Genomic DNA, 21,796 nt, shown 5'->3' on the forward strand with positions numbered 1-21,796 from the left:
TGATGTGTGCCACAAGAAACTTTTATAACCTATATACAGTATACTGCTTTGCTGCTTCGGCCTCTACATGTCTTTAGATTATACATTGTAAATGTACTTCTACTGAAATTTAAAGCAGAAGGATTTACAAGATCCGGAATCATTATTAATACTCAATTAATTTTTACACAAACATTTTATTTTCTGCTGGATTTATTATAAATATGTGGTGAAATATCAAGTGTGATCAGAAACACGAAATACAATATTTAGAATTAAATGAATGAAAATAAACAAGACTGACAACCTGTGGCACTACATATATACAGTATTACATAACACAAAGCCTATTATTGAACCACAGTTTTATGTGTGAGTTAGTTTTATTCTAAATGTGTCTTTTTTTTTATTGTCTTTTATATGTAACATATTTTTAGTCCTCTTATTGTTGGTTTTGTAATATGTGTATTAACTTTGGTTTAGTACACATAATACATAATTTGGTTTTCAAATAAAATTGGATCGGCTGGATAGGCCTTTTGTGTAATTCCTGACTGGCAACATTTTTTTTTTTTTTTTTTTACAACACATCATGTGCATCAAATCAAAACAAACATTTGATACTACATTATCTTACTGACTTCAGATTGTAGAGGAAATGCATCAGACACAATGTTATGTTTAGTATTTAGCACTTCTTGAAAATTCCCACCTGTATTTATATTCTGGTTTAGGTCAGTAAACGTGGTTTCACTTTCTCAGCTGGTTCTTTGCTCGGGGAAAGTTTCATGACAGCAAAACAGGATGGGCTTTGTTTCATGTATGTGTCATCGGAGTGAGCAGAAGACTCAAAAGTGAAATGATACATGCGGTATAGGTTACCTATGAACCGCAGGGCAGGTCACACAGCACGACATGCCCAGGCTTTTCTTCTGACTTCAGTCAGATTGTATTTTAGTGGAATAGTGGCAAGAAAAAAAGTATCTGATTTTTGATCAGCAAGGTCAAAGAGTAGATATTTGATCATGTGATCATGTGTACATTTACAGCAGAGTGAAACATCCAAAGAGGGGATTGGCTAGTTATGGCAAACATTATAGAAACGCAGAGTGATGTAAAAAATCATCTGAGCAAAGGTGATAAAAGTGGTGTGAATATGAATTTTCATCACAGATTGATGGATTTGTTTGAGTTAAGTTGAAGATGTTTAACATGTCATCCAAGAGGCTCCTTCTGTCCTGACTAACTGAGTGAAAAATCCAGGTGTTTAACCTCCTTTAACCTGTAGGCTGGAAACCTGTCTAGAAAGTAGAATTAACAATGCACACCATTTACCATCACTTTCACCTGAGTTGCAGTGTGAAAAAGGGTCGTTAGGGTCACCTGACAGACACACGTGTGTTGTGTGATGGTTTCTCAGTTTAAAATAGATGTCTTCTTTCACTCATCGGCCAGAATGCATACATCAAAAGAGTGTGGACAGCTGAGCCCTGTCCAGGTGAGCTGCCTCTTCTGTGCTGTGCCATGTGTTCAAGCATTGGTTGTTTGGTTCTAACAATGTAGAGGTCAGGACTGTGCTCATTACATTGCACAGCATAAGTGTCATTGCTCTGAGTGTTGACCCTCGTGACCTTTGTCACAGCCACAGGTGCTTTTTCTGTTCCCTCACTTCTTCTGTTTTTCTGTTCCCTCACTTTCCCCTCCGTTGTTGTGGGCATGTCGGGTACGTGGCCCGATGGTGCGAGGCTCTGATGAGACTGAGTTTGTGTTCCAGTGGGTGGTGGGAGGCAAACGGCATCTCTGTGTGTGTTGGTTTCCTGTATACTTCAGTGTTGAGGCTTCTGCACCTGCACAGTCCAGGAAGGCCAGACAGTGAATGTAATTAATTAATTGATTTAAGCTCAATTCAATTCAATTCAATTCAATTTTTTGTATAGCACCAAATCACAACTTACATTATCTCAAGGCCCTGTACATAGATAACATTATTAAGAGCAGAAAAACCCAACAATTCACACAATGAGCAAACACTAGGCATCAGTGGAGAGAGAAAACTCCCTTATAACAGGAAGAAATCTCTGACAGAACCAGACTCAAAGATTTTGAGAAGAATAAGCCATCTGCCTCGACTGGTTAGAGTGAGGGGGGGGAATGAGGGAACAGAGGAGAGATGGGGGACAGATAGGGGGAGAGAAAGAACAAGAGGGAGGTGAGGTAGAGACAGAAGAGAGAGACCTGGAGCAGATATGTAAGTTGCTCTATATATTGTTGAAGTCGTTTGTCAAAGATTCCAGCGCCTGTGTTCTGATCTTGACACAGGTGACGTCAAACTGAAACCAGTGGACAGGTGCAGTTCCTGTGAAGGAGGTCAAGACTCTGCTTTCCACCTCCTCCATGTAGGGTAGCTATGGAAGATATAGTGGTGAGCCCATCACACAACCTTCATTATATTGAAAGTAAGTGGTGATCTGCAAGTGAAGAAATATCTTTTTTTTTATGCTACAAGGGATTATTCATGTAAAATGTCAACAACAAGTGAGGATTCCATTGGGTGACATTTTTTGTTGCAGTCTCAAGTGTTGAGAATTGTTTTTCTCACCATGAAACGATGATTTGCAGCCATCTAGTGGATGTCAACCAATAATGCATAACTCAGTTAGACGTGAAAGTAAAGATGTCATCATATGTAACTAACCACAGTATGTGTCCGATATGTAACACTATTTTCAATGTACAATACAATAATAATGAATTGATTATTTTATTACATTAATGAAGAATGCATCCCCAGTGACAGTCAACTTGTAAAATGCTGTGGTTGTGGTAAAGGAGCATCTGTAACAATATGTTTTTCCAGCCGAGGTTTTCAGTTTTCCTTTATATAAAAAACAGTTTTCATTTTTAATTTCAAGTTCAGATTCAGGCCTTTCCAATTCTGACTGAAATGCTTAATTTACTTTCCAATCCAAAACTTAATTTTAATTTATTACCACATAGTATGTCTTTGCCACCCGAGAATAAACAACTATCTTTTATCAATATTCATTAATACTGTCCCAGCTGTCCTGTGTGTGGGTAATCTGTGTTCCAATTATGTTCTCTCCTCACAGTTTTTTTTATGGAATGTTGCCCATAAGCATTAGGGTATTTTGCACAAATTAATAAATAAATAAATAGATCCAGTCCTTTCATAGAAATGTTAATTAGTCAAACAGTTTGGGACGTACACCTATGTCTCTCCAGCAGGTGGCACTGCATCCGTGACAAGGTCAAACAACCCAAACTCAGCGAAATAATTTATTACGAAACGTGCATTTAATAACATTCTTGGCTTTTCTTTTTCTTTTGTGTGTGTGTTCTGCTCATTGTTTTTTTTTGTTTGGTTTGTCTATTGTTTCGTAAACTGGGTCACATTCAAACAGCCTGAGTCAATAATGTGGACAAATCTATTTGCTAGGCAGTGCGGATGGAACAACAGTGATTATATTTGAAAACACAAACACACAAACAAACAAATAAACAAATAAATAAAAATATAAATAAATAAATAAACGGACTACTTTTTGTCCACACAGTACTGAGAACAGTGGAGATTATTTTTGCTTCTTTTGCGTATTTTCTGCAGGGACTGTGCCATCAAACCTGACTTTATTAGTGTGGAAATGCCTCTGAGGCTGAACGTGGGAGGCGTGTCCTCCCCACATCACATGAGTGGGACAGTTTGACGGGACAGGAAATGTCTCAGTCTCTGAGCAGGCGTCAGGTGGATCGAACATGTTTTCGACTGCACTCAGACCGTTTCACTTTGGCAAAGTCAAAGTCAACAGAGCAGCTGCTGCGTAAAGCGTCACCGAATAACACCGGAAATCGAATAAATAACTAATCTAACAAAATAATTTGATTTCAAGCACGACAGTCACAACCACCTAAAGCTGCTAAAACATAAAAAAAACATGAGTTAGTAAAAAAACAAAAAAAACAAATGTATGTATTTTTTATTTACACAATTCTGTGTAAATAAAAAATGTGATTATATATTCACGAATACGTCTTTTAATGTACATTTAATTAAACATGTTTAAATTAAATAACGACAACACAGTTGTTTTTGAGTTGAGGAAGACCTTTATTTTGAAGGGTTGCCCCTCTTCCTGCTCTTCATGTTCATGTTCTCTTGACACAGTAAGGCTGCCGTGTTGAGGACATTTGCAGAGGAGCACTCACTTTAAACTTTATACTTAGGTTTAACTGAGCTCAAGTTGGTGTTGCCTCGCGTTTCCAGTTCGCTCCCACGTTTGTTTTTATTTTATTTCCCCCTTTCCTCCTCAGCACTTGATGTTTGCATTTCCATGCCACACGTGAAACGGCACCTGAACGACTAGCGGCTTGGTTTGCTGGTTGACGCGGGTCTGCTGCTGTCAAAGCCCCGCTGACATGGATCTGTCGCACCGAGGACGGACGGACTGAGAGGAGTTTCCATCATTCTCCAGCAGTTAAATAACCACCGGTTTGGCAGCGACAGAACTTTAAACCAAGTGCAAGGACGTTTTCAACAAGTAGTTCGTAACTTACTTCGCGAAAGACATGCAGAAGTTCAACAACTCCACCGGCACCCACAACAACACGCTGCCCCGGGACGCAGAGCTGCAGCTGCGGTTATCAGACAGCGGAGGGTCCGCGGAACCCGGGATGGAAAACGGTTCTGGGAAACATTACCTCCGCCAAGCGGAGGAGGAGAATTCCTTCTGGACCAAGAAGAAGATGCTTGTCGGTTTGGACGTAATTTGTCTCTGTATCGGTAAGAAAATGCGTAATTACGCACTGATCCTCAGTATTATTACAAGCTGTGTGCAGCTAATTACCTACATGTTTTAATGTGAATCCACTATATACCACAGTGAACATTTGTTGGGACCATTTCAGAGGATGCAAATGTATACTTTTTTTTCTTTTATCCTCCTTTCTGTCAACTCAGCTTTGGGGCTCATGTTGACTTTTTAAAGAGAAGGTTAAATGATTGTGGTTTTCTGCAGAGAATAAATCACAGTAGATGGGCTTTTGTCAAAGTTAACGAAGCTGCAAAGCAGTTTTCCAGAAGTCAGAGTGGAACCTTTCAAAGTGGGCAGAAAACTTTCTGCTCGGTGCACGTGAGGGGCAGATGGGGGGGGGGGGGGGGGGGGGGGAGAGGCAGGAGGAGGAGGAGGAGGAGGGGGGGGGGAGGCAGTTGGCAGGAGCAGAGTTGTCCCGGGAGTTCATCTGTTCCCATGGTAACCCCCAGAGTTCCCGGGAGAAGAACGTGGGAATTCTGATCAAAACAAGCTCCGTGCTGCCTTCTGTCCTACAGGCTCGTTCAGTGCAGGATTAGTGAATGTCAGAGCTCAGCTGGAAACTAGTGCTGCAAAAATAAATTAATAAATGAACCGATTATTAATTATTACTAAATGTATTATGTTTTATCATTGGTTATTTTATATTTTCTTGAATCATTAATCGAGTATCAATCATTCACTAAATTAATCACTAACTATTATAGTTTTTTTCCCGATAAGCTTTTATACAATGATGTCTTTATATAAAAGTAGTTGTTTTCATGTCTGTCAAATTCTGTGATCATTGGAATTTGGATTGTATTTGAATGATGTGAATGAAAATTAATCTAATAGACTTTTTTCAGCGCAGATATTTTTTTGTAAATAGTTTAAAGAAAGACAGAGTGTGACCTACAGTACCGTTACACTTTGTCACACTAAATACTTGACACTTCAATCTGTAAAGGGAGATTTAAAAAGAAAACAAAATGCATACGTTTCCTGTGTTTTGATAGCATAGCATTTCTAAAACAACAGATTATACATCATATACAGATATATAAATGCATATTTTACACACAGTGTTTGTGTAGTAACGTGTTGAGTAGGCCTGATAACCATATGCATGAAAGTATGCTTATTAAAGTAAATTCATGTGTAAGAACAAGATTTTTCTTTTACTAGTTATGAGATGCTGCCCCTTTTCTTCGCTTGAGCCCCTGGAATGTTTGTGCACGTCACTGTTCTCACTTTTGATTTATAGTTGGGGAAAGAAGTCACGGTCAACATGTGGAGCGCAATTCAGTGACAGTTGAGGAGCGGTCAAAGTAACATAAATAAAATGGATTATGCAATAATAGTTGAAGTAATACTTCACGTGAAGTATTTTTTATTTAGATTTTTTTTTTTTATCTCATTAATGAATCATTTGCACACAGTTATAGTTGTTGTTTTTCCACGACATACACTTTATCTGCCATAGTAAGTAAAAGTTGTGCAAGCTGAGTATATGCAGAGCTGGTCCGATACATATGCAAATTAAGCTACTAGTTATAGGGCCCCTGTGGTCACAAAGGGGCCCCGACAACAATATTACATTATACTAATGGTAATCGTACTAAGATGCTAAAAAAAACTACTTGTTAAATGAATTCCTGCAGGCTGCTGTTCTCATACAGTGTGTGAATGATCAAACACTTTTTAATTATTAGTGGTGAGGTTAAGGTAGATCAAGTGATATTCTGCTTCGGGGCCCCGTGAAGGTGGGGGCCAGCTCCTGTGAAGTGCCAATACTTGGCCTGAGAATATATTATTTCCACCTCTGTTCATTCTGGTGGGGAATCTTTCATGTGGAATCCTATAAAAGCCCATTGGCTTACGTTGACACCTGCTGCAGTTACGCTTAATAACGCTCTGAATATCAATAATATCACCGCACATGACTGTGATATGCTAATGAGCATCCGTGAGAGGTGGAACCCGTCCAGGCAGATCGACAGGTCTCGTGTTCGTTGGCGGTTAAAAATATAGGAAATATAGTCTGACTCACAAAACAACAACAACACACGGCGCTTCTTTTCTTCACCCCTGCAGGTATGCTATTAGCTGCTCCCTCTGCACGCTTCCATTTGTTCTGTGTGTGTGTCTGTGTGTGTGTGTGGAAGTGGTCACACACTGACCCAGGATCAGTCAGCACATTTGAGGAAACATTCCGTCTCACTTCTTTCTCGCTACTTAACCTCTCCGTAGCAGCCGTGACAACGATGTGCTGTGGTTCGTACAGTTACCTACTGTGGAGGGTTTGGTATCAGGAGGTGGCTTTGAGCAGTTTTCCAGGTGTCATTTTTCACACAGCAGCAGCAGCAGCAGCAGCAACAGGAAGTCAACTATGAAAACAAACAAGTTAACAAGTGCGTAGTTGATGAAGGCTGATGTCTAAAATGGCTGCATTATGTGCAAAGATGTCTTACAGAGGGACTTGGAAATAGAGCTGTAATTGGCAAGGATCTGGGGATATAATACATATGCTGATATGGGGGGGTGACAATATGATATATTGCGATACTTTGGGTACAATATGGTGATATATTTGCAAATTCCCCCAATCAATAGTCTATTCATTATAATTTTTCATTACCTGTCTTTCTGAGAAGAGTAGAAGGAGGGGAGGGAGTCGAATGGCCAAAATCCTGCTGTCAGCTAGTGGCCGGAGGCTGAAATACAGTCCAAAACCACTGTTAGAAAAAAAACAACAGTTAAGAATATTTGCATATTGGAAAAACAGCTCTTCAAATACCATGCCATGAAATATCACAACATTTTAGTGAATCTCCCCTGTTCACAGGGATCATCTTGAATAATGCTGAGTATTTATGTGTTGGCATGTCCACATGTTGATAAGATTGGCAGCTAGTGTGATGCTATATTAAACACTATAGTTTTATTGTTTTCCACTCGCAGGTATAATCCCGCGTATAAAAAACAATAATTATTATTACTATAAAACAAGGGTCTGGATTGGTTCCTGCAATGCATCAACATTTCAGCCCTCATCCTGTGTCTGTGAGACACACAAACATGGTCCATATTTCTCTTGACAGCTGTTCTCCTTGAATTCTTATCTTATGGCTCAGTTGCTCCATAATATTTACTGTCTGTCACCCACTATGTTCAGCCATTCATCTTGTGTTGGTGGCTCTGGCTTGTACCGTCTCTTCATGATGGCTTTTTTTTTTTTTTTTTTAAACTGCATTTTTAACAAACATTAATCATTCATCCATTCACTTACTCATTTATGCATACTACCTGTCTATCTTTTATCTATCCCGCCTATTGGTGCCTATTGTTTATATTATAACTATCATTAATTTGAAAATGTATTCATTTCTATTATTTTTTATTGTCATTATTTAGTCGCTTATTATATGGATTATAATACATGGCACAACATTACCTACTAAACAAATACGGGGCGAGTCTGTCCCACTGTACTGCGTGTAATGAGACATTGTACTTTATATACTTCATTATTGATAAAGTCCAAATTGTAAATTGGACACTCTAAATTGACCGTAGGTGTGAGCGTGAAGTTGTTGGTCTCTATGTGGCCCTGTCCAGGTTGTACCCTGCCTTTCACCCTATGTCAGCTGGGATTGGCACCAGGAGGATAAACCAACAGAAGATGGATGGATGGACACATTCCTGGTAGTCTGATACTGTGCAGTTATCAGCTGAGGCCTGACACTGACTCATCTGTAGGCGTTTGCCTCTGAATGCATCACTTATTGGAAATGAATTGGACCCTTCATTTAGCTTAATCCTCTTATCTCCGACGAACTTGGTTTTCCTTCAGAAATGCCATCATCGCAATCTGTCAGACGGTTGACCTGCCGACATCACTCATTCTGTAAAAGGGCTCATTCACAACTGTAACTGAGGAATTTCACCCCGAAGCATCTGTCCTCATTATGCTATCAGCAGAAGATGGATTCCGCCGTCCTCTGAGGTTTCCACTGGTGTCTCAGTGTTTTCCTCCGTTTTAAAGTGGTGACACAGTAGTTTGTATGGAATGGCTTCATGAATGAACTTAAATCTGAGGCTTTGACTCAGCTTATTTTTATCGTACTCTCACTCAACACCTATCCTCGCATCATTATACTCCATTACTGATGCTGTTGTTGTTTGTGGGTTTGCTTTGTTCTGGTTCACTCATTCAGACGACTGATGCCTCAATCTGTTCAAGTGCTTGCTTGTGAGTTGAACAGCGAGCAAAAATTCTTGCTGTCGGCATTTGAACAGAATCTGTGCCCTGTGGCTGCATCTAAGACCCAGCGTCCAGCCGACTAGAGGTCAGAAGATGTCAGGTGTTTGTCTACTGAGCATGCAGGGACAGGCTGCCTAGCCTGTACTGCTGTTTCCCCTCACACACAGGTGGTCCTTACTCCGTCATCACCCCCAATAAAGTCAGTTTATTGCTTCTCTTCAGAGTAATTGGGAAATGACTGGAAGTGGCAACAACTATTAGCTTATACAGCTTAGAGAAACATGATAATTGCCACTAGGCTTGACCTTTTTCCGGAGGTTAATTGTGACTTTTGTTTTATTTGTTGGTTAGGTAAACTAAAAGACAATAAAGAAAACATTTTCACAGTGTTGATAAATTCCACACATACACCACAGAAAATGGATTCAGTGGTTACGAACAGAATTGATATTTATGGATACTTTGTGAATAGAAACGTGGAATCAGTTGATCGCTGCTGTGCAAGTGTGTTTTTTTTTTTTGTTCTAGACGTGAAGCGGCATGTCAGGACGAGATGATCGGTATCTACCTGAATGATCTGAATTCTGAGAGGCCTCTGTCTCTTCCAGCTTATCTCTGCTTTTGTCTCTTCGTCTTTTTCCCCTCTTTTCGTCAGACAATCTTCTATTTTGGGACTGAAGGTGTTCCAGCGATCTAGAGAGGTGTGTGAGTGTGTGTTTTATGCCTGTGTGTGTGTGTGTTGTGGGCAAGTGGCGGGTTTATGTTAGCGGATTCCTAGTTTTGTTTTTTTGGCAGAGAAAGCTGCCAAGTGAGTGAGACAGCAAGAAACCGACTCGTTACAGCACGTTGCTGCATACAGGGCCAGGAATATTCCATTTTCTCCTGGGCATGTGTGTGCGTTAATTAGAAAAAGTGTGACTGCGAGTGCATGTGTCACCATGACTGCAAACACAGATGCCCTACTATGAGCTGCCATGTGTGTGCTGTTTGTTGACAAAATTTGCCGGTGCTGTTTTGCCGCACATTTTAGGCCATGCTCAAACACACTGTGAAAGTTATGTAACACATTAGGCTCACTCAGCAGTTGACAGAGGGAGAGCCATTAAAATAGATCAGTCAAATTATTAGCTGGTGGAAGAAGTGATTCCACTTTCTCTCTTTTGTTAGAGTAGTAATGCATCTCCTACCCATTTGAAAGCACTGCAGAGGTGCTGGAATCCATTAGCTGCACCCTTCCTCGGTCAGAATATATGGTCACATTCACTGTATTTTGCAGTCAATACATTTCTCTTCACCCATTAGCACAACAGATACAACTCAGGCCTCAGTGTCTCTCAGTTGCCTGAAGGCTGAAGGGCAAGTGAGAGCGTGAATGAGTGAACAGCCCTGGAGGACAGAGCGCAGAGTGAGGTGTGGAAAGAGAAGAAGGGGCTGAGGGTCTACAGTAGGGGTCAGAGGTCAGACCCAGGGGCGCCTGAGGGATCTTATCTACAGCTGTCTGTTTGTGTCCTCAGGAGGAAGTCAAACTCAGAGAAGGATTGGAAAGGTTCAGACACCAAATTGCTTTAGATTAACTTTTAATGAGACAGCTGCAATATTCTCCACGAAGATGGTTCCATAAGTGCCCGCGATGGTCCATAGGTATTAGCAGTAATGACTGAATTACAATGTGAGAAGCGCTCTCATTATCAGTGCTCATTAGCAAGAATGGGTCTGGAGAGGTTTACCATCTAAACATCTACCTGCATCTGAGTACAGCCTGTAGCTCTGCCTTTGCATCTGTCAGAATTAATGACTCGTCTTCCTCTGTCTGTTCGCTTATTGTCAGAGACTGAGACAGCCCGCCTTGGTGCCATTGCATGGTTACACATCATTGGGAACATTTTATCATTGTGTCACATTTCACCTGCTCGAGTTTTCCCTCTCTATCCCCCCCAGAATTCCTTCTCTGAAGTTGCTCCAACTGTTCTCCTGCAAACATAGTCTACTGCAAACCAAAACACACCTGTAAAACAGCCGTAACACTGTTTCCATACATACAGTACTACCACAATAGGGACGCCCAACGCCAAAACACCTCCCCTGCGGTCTTAACCACAACTTTGAGTCTCGTGTTGCAGACTGCCAGTCCTCAGCTCACTGGGCACACCCTTACCTTCTCACCACAAACACCACTATAGAGCTCCTTTAAAGTATTCAAGGTGCATACCACAGTGGTGGGCCCTTTATGTTCCTTGCTGAATCAGACAGGCACACAGACAGCCCACTTCAGTCCTCACCACTCATACCCTGAACTCCAGAGCTGGGCTCCAGGAAACAGGTCAGTGAAGTGTGGAGAGAACAGACGCAGCTGTGGGAGACATGTCTCCACTGGCCAGTGGCAACAGTAACAGTGGAAGGGGCAAGCGAGACCACTCATGGGGTGGTGGTGAAAGGTGAAGCAACATAAAGGCAGCTGGAACGGGCTTGCTTGCATCAAAACATTATATTTGACTTTGCCTTATGCACCGTTTTTTTATTGAAAAATTAGCATTTCTGGTTGACAAATGTACTTTCAGTTTTGTCACTTTTTGAGGGGCCTTCTAGAAGCTGTGCCGCTGTCTGAAATTCCAGCAATTGTTTACAATTACATGTTTGGAGGTGGCGTGGGAGTGTGAGGCTAATGTGCCATGGTAAGTGAAACAGTGGGTTTCCACTTTAAGAGGTTGTATGGAATCCAGCTGCAGCAGATGCCGATGATAGCAGATGGTTAACAAAGATTCAGAGTGGTTGTGACTCCTCGGTCCCTCTTTGTTCTTCACTGATTATTCTCTTTGTGTTGTCATCGGGGCAGACAAAACATTAGGTCTCCCAGAACAATCGGGCAAATTATGGGGTAAAGAAATGAGTGTGCGCATGTGTCTAAGGGGATGTCACTGCATCTTTATCCCACTGCTCCTCTACCTGAACTGGGCCACCAATGAAGAATAGGAAGAACCACGTTCTAGGACACTCACGTACACTCAGAGCACAGTACTTTAATTTGCTTGCAGTATATGGTTGCCAATCATAATCATAGCCTTGGTGCGTATTACTTCATCTCCTGTTTCAGTGTAACCTAGACTGTGTGTGTGTGGTGTAAGATGGTGCATAGTCTCTTCCCGGACTCCCTTGTTAAACAAAGACTTTGTTTTAATATGAGCTGGCATGAGAAAGAATCCACTTTGCCTTTAAAGTACCTGACTCAAGCTAAACAGGGTGATTATATAAAAGCAGGGATCATGGTTCCCTCATAGAGACAGCTTTGCACAGTTAAAGTCATTATTGCACAAATAATAGTCAAAGTGGATCCAGACAGTTTTTGGGTGTGACGTGACATTGCTTCTTTTAAATTTATTAGCTGGGATGATTGTGCTTCCAAAGACTCAAATTACAACACTTTTCTAGTGTTGTCGTTGTTTTTTTTTAGCAAGGTTGACTTGAAACAAAATAAGCGGCTTAAAATGATGTTGGGAAAAACTGGCACATGTGAGTTGCTGAGAGGCCCAGTCAGGGTGGACCACCCCTGACTGGTGCTGTAGCAAACTGGGCTAGAGCTCGGATCAGCCCAGTATTATAAGCTGCGAGCCAGATGGACCAGTGTTGACAGGTCACTTATTGTCTGTCCTACAGTTCTCTTCAAGGGCAAATGTAGAACTAGGCCTGTACGGTCAAATATTATTGGATGTGATGGCACACATTGCCAGTACTAGATGTAGCTTTAGGCTGTGTGTCATCATGCCAGTCTGTTAGGATGCACCGGCTGTTTTTTTCAGAAGCATCCATGAGAGTTCATTGATGTCTGATTGTGGATGGCCTGTTTACCTCAATGCCTGTCTTTAGGATTGTGAGGCTCTGAGGTTTTCAGCATGGTTTATTTGGTTGGTTAGTGTTTTCTTTTTCCTGGGTGCTAGTGATTTTTTTGTGGTTTGTTTGGTTGTCTGTTAGTCTATGTGGCTGCGGGTTTGGTTTGTTTGTATCAAAGTGTGGTTTTTTTATGTGTATGTGAGCGTGTTGAGAGTTTGTATGTGCATTTGGGGGTATTGTGCTGGTTGAGGCAGGGTTGTGTTTACAAAGCGGGTCCCAGCAGAGCCCAAATCTCTGACCCTCACATTCCAGAACCACCACTAATCGCCTCCGTCTGCTGTTCTCTGCAGAGAAACCCTTGAAGCATCTTTCTTGGCTTCATCTTTACAGTTTTCTCTCACCCCAGTATTACTACCCCTCACCGCTATTTGTCAATTATCAAGCCCTTTGGCCATGAATTTTAGCCTACTTTTTAGTCCATGTATTGATCAACAGATGTTCAGCAATATGACCTTTCAGCACGTCACTGAGAAAGTACCATCTGTCCTCTTTTCCTTGCACTGCTTCTCATCACTTTCTCCATAGGTTTTTGTTTAATTTATTTCTTGCTTGTAGTTGTTATTCTCCTCTCGCAGTGAGCTCATTCTGGGCTGTGGTCATAGATGTGTAAATTAGAACCAGAAAAGTTTCTTAGAGTGAGGCACATATCCCCTCTGCACTCATTCCTCCTCTTCTCCTCCCTCCCTCCCTCTCTTCTTTCCCCCTTTCTCTCTGTCGCTTTTCACTATTTGAAAGCATTCCTGCTTTGAGTGTCAGGACTAGCGAGCAGCACATTTAGGCCTTGCTGTGGGAGCCAACCCACTCCTCCGCCTCCTTTTAGGTTCCCTGGCAGGCCGTTCCTAGCCGGGCTCTCTTTTGAGCAAGTCTAGTCCAGGTGCAGAGGTTTTGCTCGCAGCTGTGTGACAGATGATGTGAGGGGTCTCTGAAGTGTTTTTGTGTCTTGTTGTGAAAACTGTTGTAACGTAGTTGTCAGTGAAAGGCACAGAGAATTGTAGGATCACGCAAGTACTAAATAACTATCTGCATGCGGACACTCCGTGTGGTTTCAAGTGCCATCGCTTTCTATTGTTTATTGTTATATCTATTGTTATATTTATAGGTAAATTTAGGGGATGCATTTTATCACTCCAGTGTGGTTAAATCAGCAGCTTAACCACACTGGAGTGATGTTTTAGAGCCAAATGTCTCCATGAACTACATGCAAAAAATGGGAAAACAAGACAAACCATAAGTATTGGCAGGCCTGCAGTAATAAAACACGCTACTAACCGGCTCAGCACTTCCTGGTTTCCATTATGTATGGAAAACGATCCCTAAAGAAGTCTGTAAGTGCATGCCTGTGCGTTTAGGCCTTAATGGAGAATCTGTCAATAATGTCTCTACCAGCAAAATATTGATTATTGAGAAATGACCAGGGAATTTGAAATATTAAAGAATGTTAAAGAATGGCATGGAAAACAAACAAAAAAAGACAATTTTACAAATCTTTTTAACACCTTTCTTTCCAAAATTTGAATCAAGATTATGTTTTTGTGTTAATTCTGCCCCATGTCACACATACAGTATAACTAGCAGGCTTCAGTGCAACTGATGACTGTGTGAGGTGTTTTATCCCGGTTCAAATGGCAGGCATTTCATTTGAACTGAAGTGGATAAAGATCTACACCCACTCCCTTTAAACCTGAGATGAACCAGACCGTATCTCTGCATTTCCCCACCGAGGTATGACACACACAGACAAAGAGATTGCGATGAAGAGATTAAGAGTTTAAGAGATACGTCTACAGTTTTTTTTTTTTTTTTTCGAAATTAACAATAAAATATTAGTATAAGGAAATTGTTTACTGTAATCTTTCATTTCTTTCTTACTAGTACATCTGACATTTGGAACAAATGTCTACAAAGTACATTATTCACACAAAATAGTTGTAATAGTTATTATAATAGGCAGGAAAGATGTTACCCTAATGAAAATAAAATAGATCCATATTAATAAATGTGTATGTTGACGTATCCGTGCATGACTGGACTAAATGTATAGTAGGTGTGTGTGAGGAGTTGCCTGTAAATATAGATGTGGGTCAGATGAGAGGTGTTTCCCATTTCTCTCTCTCATTCTGTGTCCCTCTCTCTATCTTCATTAGCGTCACAGGCCTGTGCTATCTGCCTGAGATGCGTTTCCCTCGCTCTCTTCCCCTCTTCCACTTCCAGGCCCATTCTAAAATAAATGGACCTGCACATGGGTTTTATCTGTGTTTTGTCTATCTCTCGAGGCAGCGTGACAGTGACGACAAAGTTCACTACCACAAACCTTTCACTGCAGTATAATGTTGCACTCTGGTTCAGGTACTGTGCAAAGAGCCCGCAATATGTTGCTGATTATATATCAGTACTCTTGGATTATCAGTGCAGTGAAGCTCCGATAGTGTATAGCTGATTTCGTCATGGAAATTAATGGTTGTAAAAGTACAACTGAAATGGACACAGTTACCTTGATCAGGGGTTTCGCATTGTACAGTATAACGTTTCTTTCATGTGAATGTGTAATTGTTCATTGTTCCTTTTGGCCTGAGTTTGAGTGTGTATCCTGTGCACTGCTCAGTCACGTAGTCTGAGAGATTCCCTGGCAGGAACAGTGTTTTGGCCTGGGAGCGTTCCAAGGCAACAAGCAAGCCTGGGATGACAGGGAGAGGCACAGAGGTTAATGATTAGTCCCATGTTCTCACTGCATTCCATGGGGTGACAAGGGGACATGGGATAAGGGACAGAGAAATGGAGCAGCCTTGACAGGCCTTTACACGGCTAGTGATTGTTAGTACATCAGAATAAAGGCTGTGCAGCTCAGCCGTGGTTTCTGTGGATAATCTCATTTCCCATTTTGTCATGATTTAAATGCGGAACACATTTTTACCCAGTGAACCTTCACCATCAAACTGTGAGGCTTGTTTGCTTAAGCAAGTTAGACCTTGACTCCTTTCACCTGATACAGATTAGTGACCAACCAGGAAGTGCAGTGAACTCATTATGTAGAGCATTTGTTAATGGAAAATTAGACAGACTTAAAGCTACAGAGCATAACTTTTGGATAGTTTTTTTCCTGATTGTTCTTCATGACCAGAAACAATGCAGCATTATTTGTATGCTGCATCGTTCATCTGAAAACTCTGTCAAGCAATACTATCAGACCTGGGTGAGGGAGCATTTGTGTATACAGCAGGCTTATCCCATCAAACTGCTGAACCACAGTTTTCTTTTAGCAGTATATTACACTTCTGAAACTTCTTTCACAATGTTGGTGTTAACCAAGAGTCAGCTCTTTTCCCTGAACAAAGCTCAATTGTTAAACAATATCCTGCTCTCACTACACTGGGTTTATTGTTTACTTGTACCACAATTACGTTTTCTGTGTAACATGCTATCTAATATCGTGTTCCTTCTTTCTCATCCTAATTATCCGCTGTCATTATCATCTGTGTGTCGTCTTTGTCTTTCTATGTTCGTCTCTCCTTCTCCCTGCTCTTCTTGGTTGAGGCAGCTATGTGTGGAATGCTTGATCCCAGGGAATCTGTAAATCATCTTGGGTAACATATCAGTCCCCTGAGGGAGAGGGACACATTTATGTTTCTCTGTCAGTGGTACTGACTTTATGTATCTTGCTGTCTCTGTAATCTTCATAGACATTCATCGAGCCATCTTTTGTTTTGTTTTTTTGTCTTTGTCCCTTCCTTTACCATCAGCCTCCATTCCATTCTTTGCATGCGAGTTGAAGGCAGTGACTGCGTACAAACGAGGCTTTTTCTGCGGAGACCCCAGCATCACCTACCCCTACATTGAGAGAGAAGCCATCCCTGACAGCCTACTCATCGCTGGTGGTATCGTCATTACTGGTCTAACGGTAAGATGCTGTTGACTAACACAGTGATTCTGAGATGTCATTACTTTAATGGAGTTATTTTAGAAATAAAATAAACTCTCTTTCCTCATTTGTCTCTTCTCTCAGATTGCACTAGGGGAATGCTACCGAGTACGTTTCCGAGGTGTGCACTCACGGGCTTTTGTTAGAAACTGCTATGTGTCGTGCCTGTACAAGGAACTGGGAAGCTTCCTGTTTGGTTGCTGTGTGGGTCAGTCTCTCACCAACATGGCCAAACTAAGCGTGGGACGCCTGCGACCCAACTTCCTGTCTGTCTGTAACATCACCTATGCGTCCATCAACTGCACTCCAGGCAACTATGTGGCCCAGCCCACCTGCAGACAACCTATTAAGAAGATGGTGGAGGAAGCAAGGTGTGTGATGTGCATATGTGCATGAGTGTTTTTGGTCATCGAAGGTGTGTAAATATTTAACCTTCGGCAACTTGTATTGATCTTCTCTTTCAGGAAGTCCTTTTTTTCTGGCCATGCTTCCTTTGCAATGTACACCATGCTCTATCTGGCAGTAAGTCACCTCGATCACACTCACACAGACACACACGCAGAGTCTGGTTTCCCGTTACGTTGAGTGACATTAATTTCTTGGAGATTTACTCCTTAACCTTACCATAACTACCACTGGTCTAACTCTATAATGTCTTCACCTTAAAATGTAATCATTTACTTTTAATTATGGGGACCTACTTTTTTGTCCCCTAAGGAAGACAAGTCCCCATGATGTGACTATTTAAACAGATTTAGGTCCCCACAACATGAGTAATATCTGGAACACACACACTCATACATACACAGACACACAACCCTCCTGGAATGTGACCTTCACATTCACCTGATCTTCTGTTGTATAATTACAGTATTTGGTGTTGTGTTTACATTGCTGGGGGTAATATGACAGCTCTCACTTTCATTTCTGTTTCTTGAGACAACAGTCCTGTGAGAGGTGACAGGTGCAACCATCAATACGCTAATTAAACATACACAAACGCACAGGCATGTGCAGTTCAATTATGTTCATACTTCCGGATCTTTGATGGCAGCTGTTCTCGAAGAGCTGATGAGACACGGTTAAGGGGGTGTGAGGGGTTTGTGTGTGTGTGGAGGGGGGGGGGCATGAATAGATGAAGAGGCTAAACAGACAGAGGAGGCCTTGTTGTGGGTCTCATGTAGAGGAGGGGGTGAAGGGCTGAATACGCCTGTTGAGGGATCGACAGGCTTCTTTCAGCCAAAGACTCAAAGACCCCCCCCCCCCAGCCTTCACCAGCTCTTTATTTTTCACTCATGCTGCCCAGTACTCACTGGTGCATTGTGGGAGAGAAGTGACAGTTAGAGGGAGACAAAAGCACATAATTATCCATAAAACTTTTGTGTTCCTCAGCTATTCCCCATCATTAACTCTTAAATTACAGTGTGCAGGGGACTTCAATATTTATACTGTGTACAACTAAAGTGTGGAAAATTCAAAGGGAAAAGATGAAAATCACCACCTCTCCCGTTTGCACTTGTGTGCCATAGAAGTCTAAATGAATAGCAGCTCTGCTGATCCAAAAGAGACAGACAAGGATGAGTGGGGGGGGGGGTTAATAAAAAGAGGGAGAAAAAAGTATAGAATTGAATAGAAGAAGTGGTTTGAGAAAAACAAGGGCCTCAGTGTTTGTTAGTCTACTTTTCTCTGTCCTCACACCACACTCCATTGTTTCACTCTCGCTCTCACACACACACACACACAGGTTTGTGCAGCTATTCTTTTAAGGACTCACACCGACTTACACTTATTTGGACAGTCTAAACAAAGTGTTATCCCTAACCTTAACCATAACCAGTCAATGCTTAACCTTAACCCAACTTATTAAATTCTTAGCCCTAAACTCAACCAGGTCCTTAGAAATACTACTGGGCCTGACAATATCAGTGTTCCGAGAAAATACCAAATACAAGAACACACACGCACACAAAATAACTTGTGTTTGTAAGCTTGCTGCTAGCTCGTGTTTCAGTGGACCATAGACAACCTGGAGAGAATGTGTCAAACCTGTAGCTACATGCCACACAGACCACGGCCAGCTGCTTGAGTTTGATGCAGCAACAGTGACACCTGCTCTCAGCTGGGAATGCAGAGGTAGAGAAGAACCCAGAAAGGCTCGGTCTCAGTGCAGGAAAGTAGGCCAAATGTTCCCCAGTGGTTGACGGGTCCAGACAAACCTCCACGCCACCTCATAAAGAGCTCTCTGCTCTCACACATTTGGCCTGTGACCCTATTTTTTTTTTTTTTACAGATGCAAACATCCATTTTGCATTGCAGCGGTAGCTGATGCTCAGACGAGGATGAACAAAAGGAGGAAATGACGCTTAAATAGTTTTAATGGACTCATGCCAAGGTTTTTTTTTCTTTGGCCTCTGGGTAGCAGACTGAAAGGATATTTCTCTCTAAGCTCTTCTAGATTCAGTCAGTTTAAAACACACAAGAACCCACAGGCTGATATATACTTCCCTCTAATCTGCAACAATTTAATATACAGTATGTATTCTTTTTTTTGTCCAGTTCTACCTACAGGCACGGTTGTCATGGCGAGGTGCACGCCTATTGCGCCCACTTATACAATTCCTCTTAGTGATAATCGCCATCTACACTGGCCTGAGCCGCATCTCTGACTATCGTCACCACCCCACTGATGTCCTCACAGGCTTCATCCAAGGAGGACTCACTGCAAACTGGGTGGTAAGTCAAAAATCACAGCAGCGATCTGTCTTCACAGGGTTTGTTTCTCTTTGTTGACTGGAGTTAACTCAAACAATAGGCCCTCTGCCTCATTTCCCCTCACTCTGATCTCTAGCGGTGTTTATTAACAGCCAGTGATTGACAGCGTGTGTGGTTTGTGTATGTATCTTCTGACATGTTTCTGTGTCTGTCGCCCAAAGGCCTTCTACATCTCCTCCATGTTTAAGCCCTGCGCCCGTCCAGACCTGTCTCCCACCAGCATGTCCCTGGAGAGTCCACTGTCCAGCCAGCAGACTGTCTGTTAGCAGACACATGCAGTCATTCCAGGAATCAGATGATGAGGGGAGATGGACTGCAGGAAGACGAGAAGAATGTCAGATAGCACAAGTGAGCAGTGGAGGAATTCTTAAGAAAGGGAACCATTATACTAGAGGTGTACACTTAAAGGTGATGGAGTACAATCTACACATGCTGGCTCTTTTGAGCATAGTGACACACACCCACACACACACATACACACACACACAAGCACACTAATCAACATGTTCACACAAACACACCCATGTGAAAAACAAAAAGCACATATGACTGTGAGTCAAACCCGTCCAGTGAAAAGAACTGCATAGTAATATTACAGATATTTTTATATATGAAAAAGAGAGAGAGAGAAAAAAAAAACATATAAACATTTATTTTTCAAGAGGATTTTTTTTAGAAGCTGCTAATGTTGATAGTTGCCAGTTTGAACTTGTTTTCTTCTGTGATGGAGGCATTTTTTTTTTTTTTGCCAGTGCATGTGATGAGCTTTCATAGCGGAACTGGTCACTCGTTGGTCTTGAGTGACAGAGAGGAGAATACTCTGCTCAGCTTGGACAACCTGACCCAAGCAGCTGTGAACTGAGACCTTAAGACCTCAGATATAAAGACAGCACTGGCTTAAACTTCTAACCGATTTTACCTTCAGTGCTCTAATCAGCCTGCCCTACATCACCATGTCTTAAACAATAACTTGTATGTAAGGAGATATATATAAAAGAAAAACACTATTTGTGCTGTAATAAAATGTTATCTTCCTTTTTTTTTTTTGAGTAACCTTGGCAGTGTGAGGGAGGAATCAGGTAACTCCTCCTCCCTTGCACTGCCTGTTTTTCTGTACTAACCACTTTGACTGTGTCTCAGAGGTGGAGGTTTGACTGAATTTTAACCTTTGACTTTTGCCCCTGGACTTCAATCTCTGAGCTGCACCTTGATTTATGCCACTCTGACGGGGGGGCCGACGTGGCTGTGTGAAACCCCCCACCACCCACCCAGAGGGCCCTCCTGTGCATCTTTATTAATAGCACTTGAACATACATAATGGAACATTCTAATTATAATCAATATTAAATATTTTATCACAAGATTGAATAATCAGTGTTTATCTTTGTTATTGACAGACTCATACACTATATTTGTTTTGTTTTACCTGAAATGATAATTATTCAAATTGAATGTAAATAGGTATGTCATTTTATAAACCACACAGAATTGCAAAAGTATTAGTTCTAGTTTTGGACAGATCTTTTTATTTCCTGTTTGTGAAAGTGATTGTATTTACATTTGTGTCGATCAGGTACGGAGACTCACTATTGTATCTGTTGTAACTACTAGACTGAGCCACAGGTATTATCAAAAAGCTATATTTCTTGTGTTCCCAGTTATTGTTGTTATTTGTTTGTTTTGTCTGTGAATGCCAGAGAGGCAGAAATAACCACTGTAATCAAAAAAAACCAAACCAATAAAATGAATGTTGACTGTTTTAACTTCTTCTGTCCTCCATTATTTTTTTTTAGTATTAGGCAAATGAAATGTAAGGGAAAAAAAGCACCAGTCTCTTTCAGATCAACCAGGCGCACACATACTAAATCTGAATGTCACAATATTTAGATCATCTTGGTTGTCTCTCGCTGTTAAAAGCAGAGTTATAAAAGTAAGTATGTCTTCATGTTGTAAAAATCTGTGCTGAAACAAAATGTAGTGTTTAGAAGCTTCCATTCCACTGCCCCCCTCTTTCTTTCATTACCACTGCTCCCTCTCTGCTGCTGCGCACACTAGTCCTGTTCCTGAGTCCTTTTCAAGTGCAGTGGAGCATGATTGGCTGTTTCAGGGGGTCATGCTGCCATGGAGATGCTTCGACAGATACATGTTGGGGCATTGGAGGCATTTGCTTTC

The 21,796-nt window shown here is 41.5% G+C and overlaps 1 protein-coding gene across 1 annotated transcript; it reads left to right on the plus strand.

Annotated features, from left to right (window-relative positions):
- Positions 1-4,316: 4,316 nt before the first annotated feature.
- On the plus strand, positions 4,317-21,290 carry ppap2d (phosphatidic acid phosphatase type 2D). Its single transcript, XM_083896805.1, has 6 exons — positions 4,317-4,777; positions 16,674-16,831; positions 16,937-17,223; positions 17,317-17,374; positions 19,409-19,585; positions 19,786-21,290. The coding sequence occupies exons 1-6, from the start codon at positions 4,564-4,566 to the stop codon at positions 19,888-19,890; spliced, it is 999 nt and encodes a 332-aa protein (XP_083752931.1). The 5' UTR covers positions 4,317-4,563; the 3' UTR covers positions 19,891-21,290.
- Positions 21,291-21,796: the final 506 nt, after the last annotated feature.

The sequence above is a fragment of the Microchirus variegatus genome (genome assembly GCF_963457635.1).
Source record: "Microchirus variegatus genome assembly, chromosome: 10".
Lineage (NCBI taxonomy): Eukaryota > Metazoa > Chordata > Actinopteri > Pleuronectiformes > Soleidae > Microchirus > Microchirus variegatus.

What these genes read in the sequence shown, in the direction of transcription:
- ppap2d (XM_083896805.1), top strand. Translation starts at nt 4,564, where the DNA reads ATGCAGAAGTTCAACAACTCCACCGGCACCCACAACAACACGCTGCCC. An exon ending in CGTAATTTGTCTCTGTATCG is followed by an intron (nt 4,778 to 16,673) that starts GTAAGAAAATGC and finishes CTTTACCATCAG; the next exon opens with CCTCCATTCCATTCTTTGCA. An exon ending in ACACCATGCTCTATCTGGCA is followed by an intron (nt 17,375 to 19,408) that starts GTAAGTCACCTC and finishes TTTTTTGTCCAG; the next exon opens with TTCTACCTACAGGCACGGTT.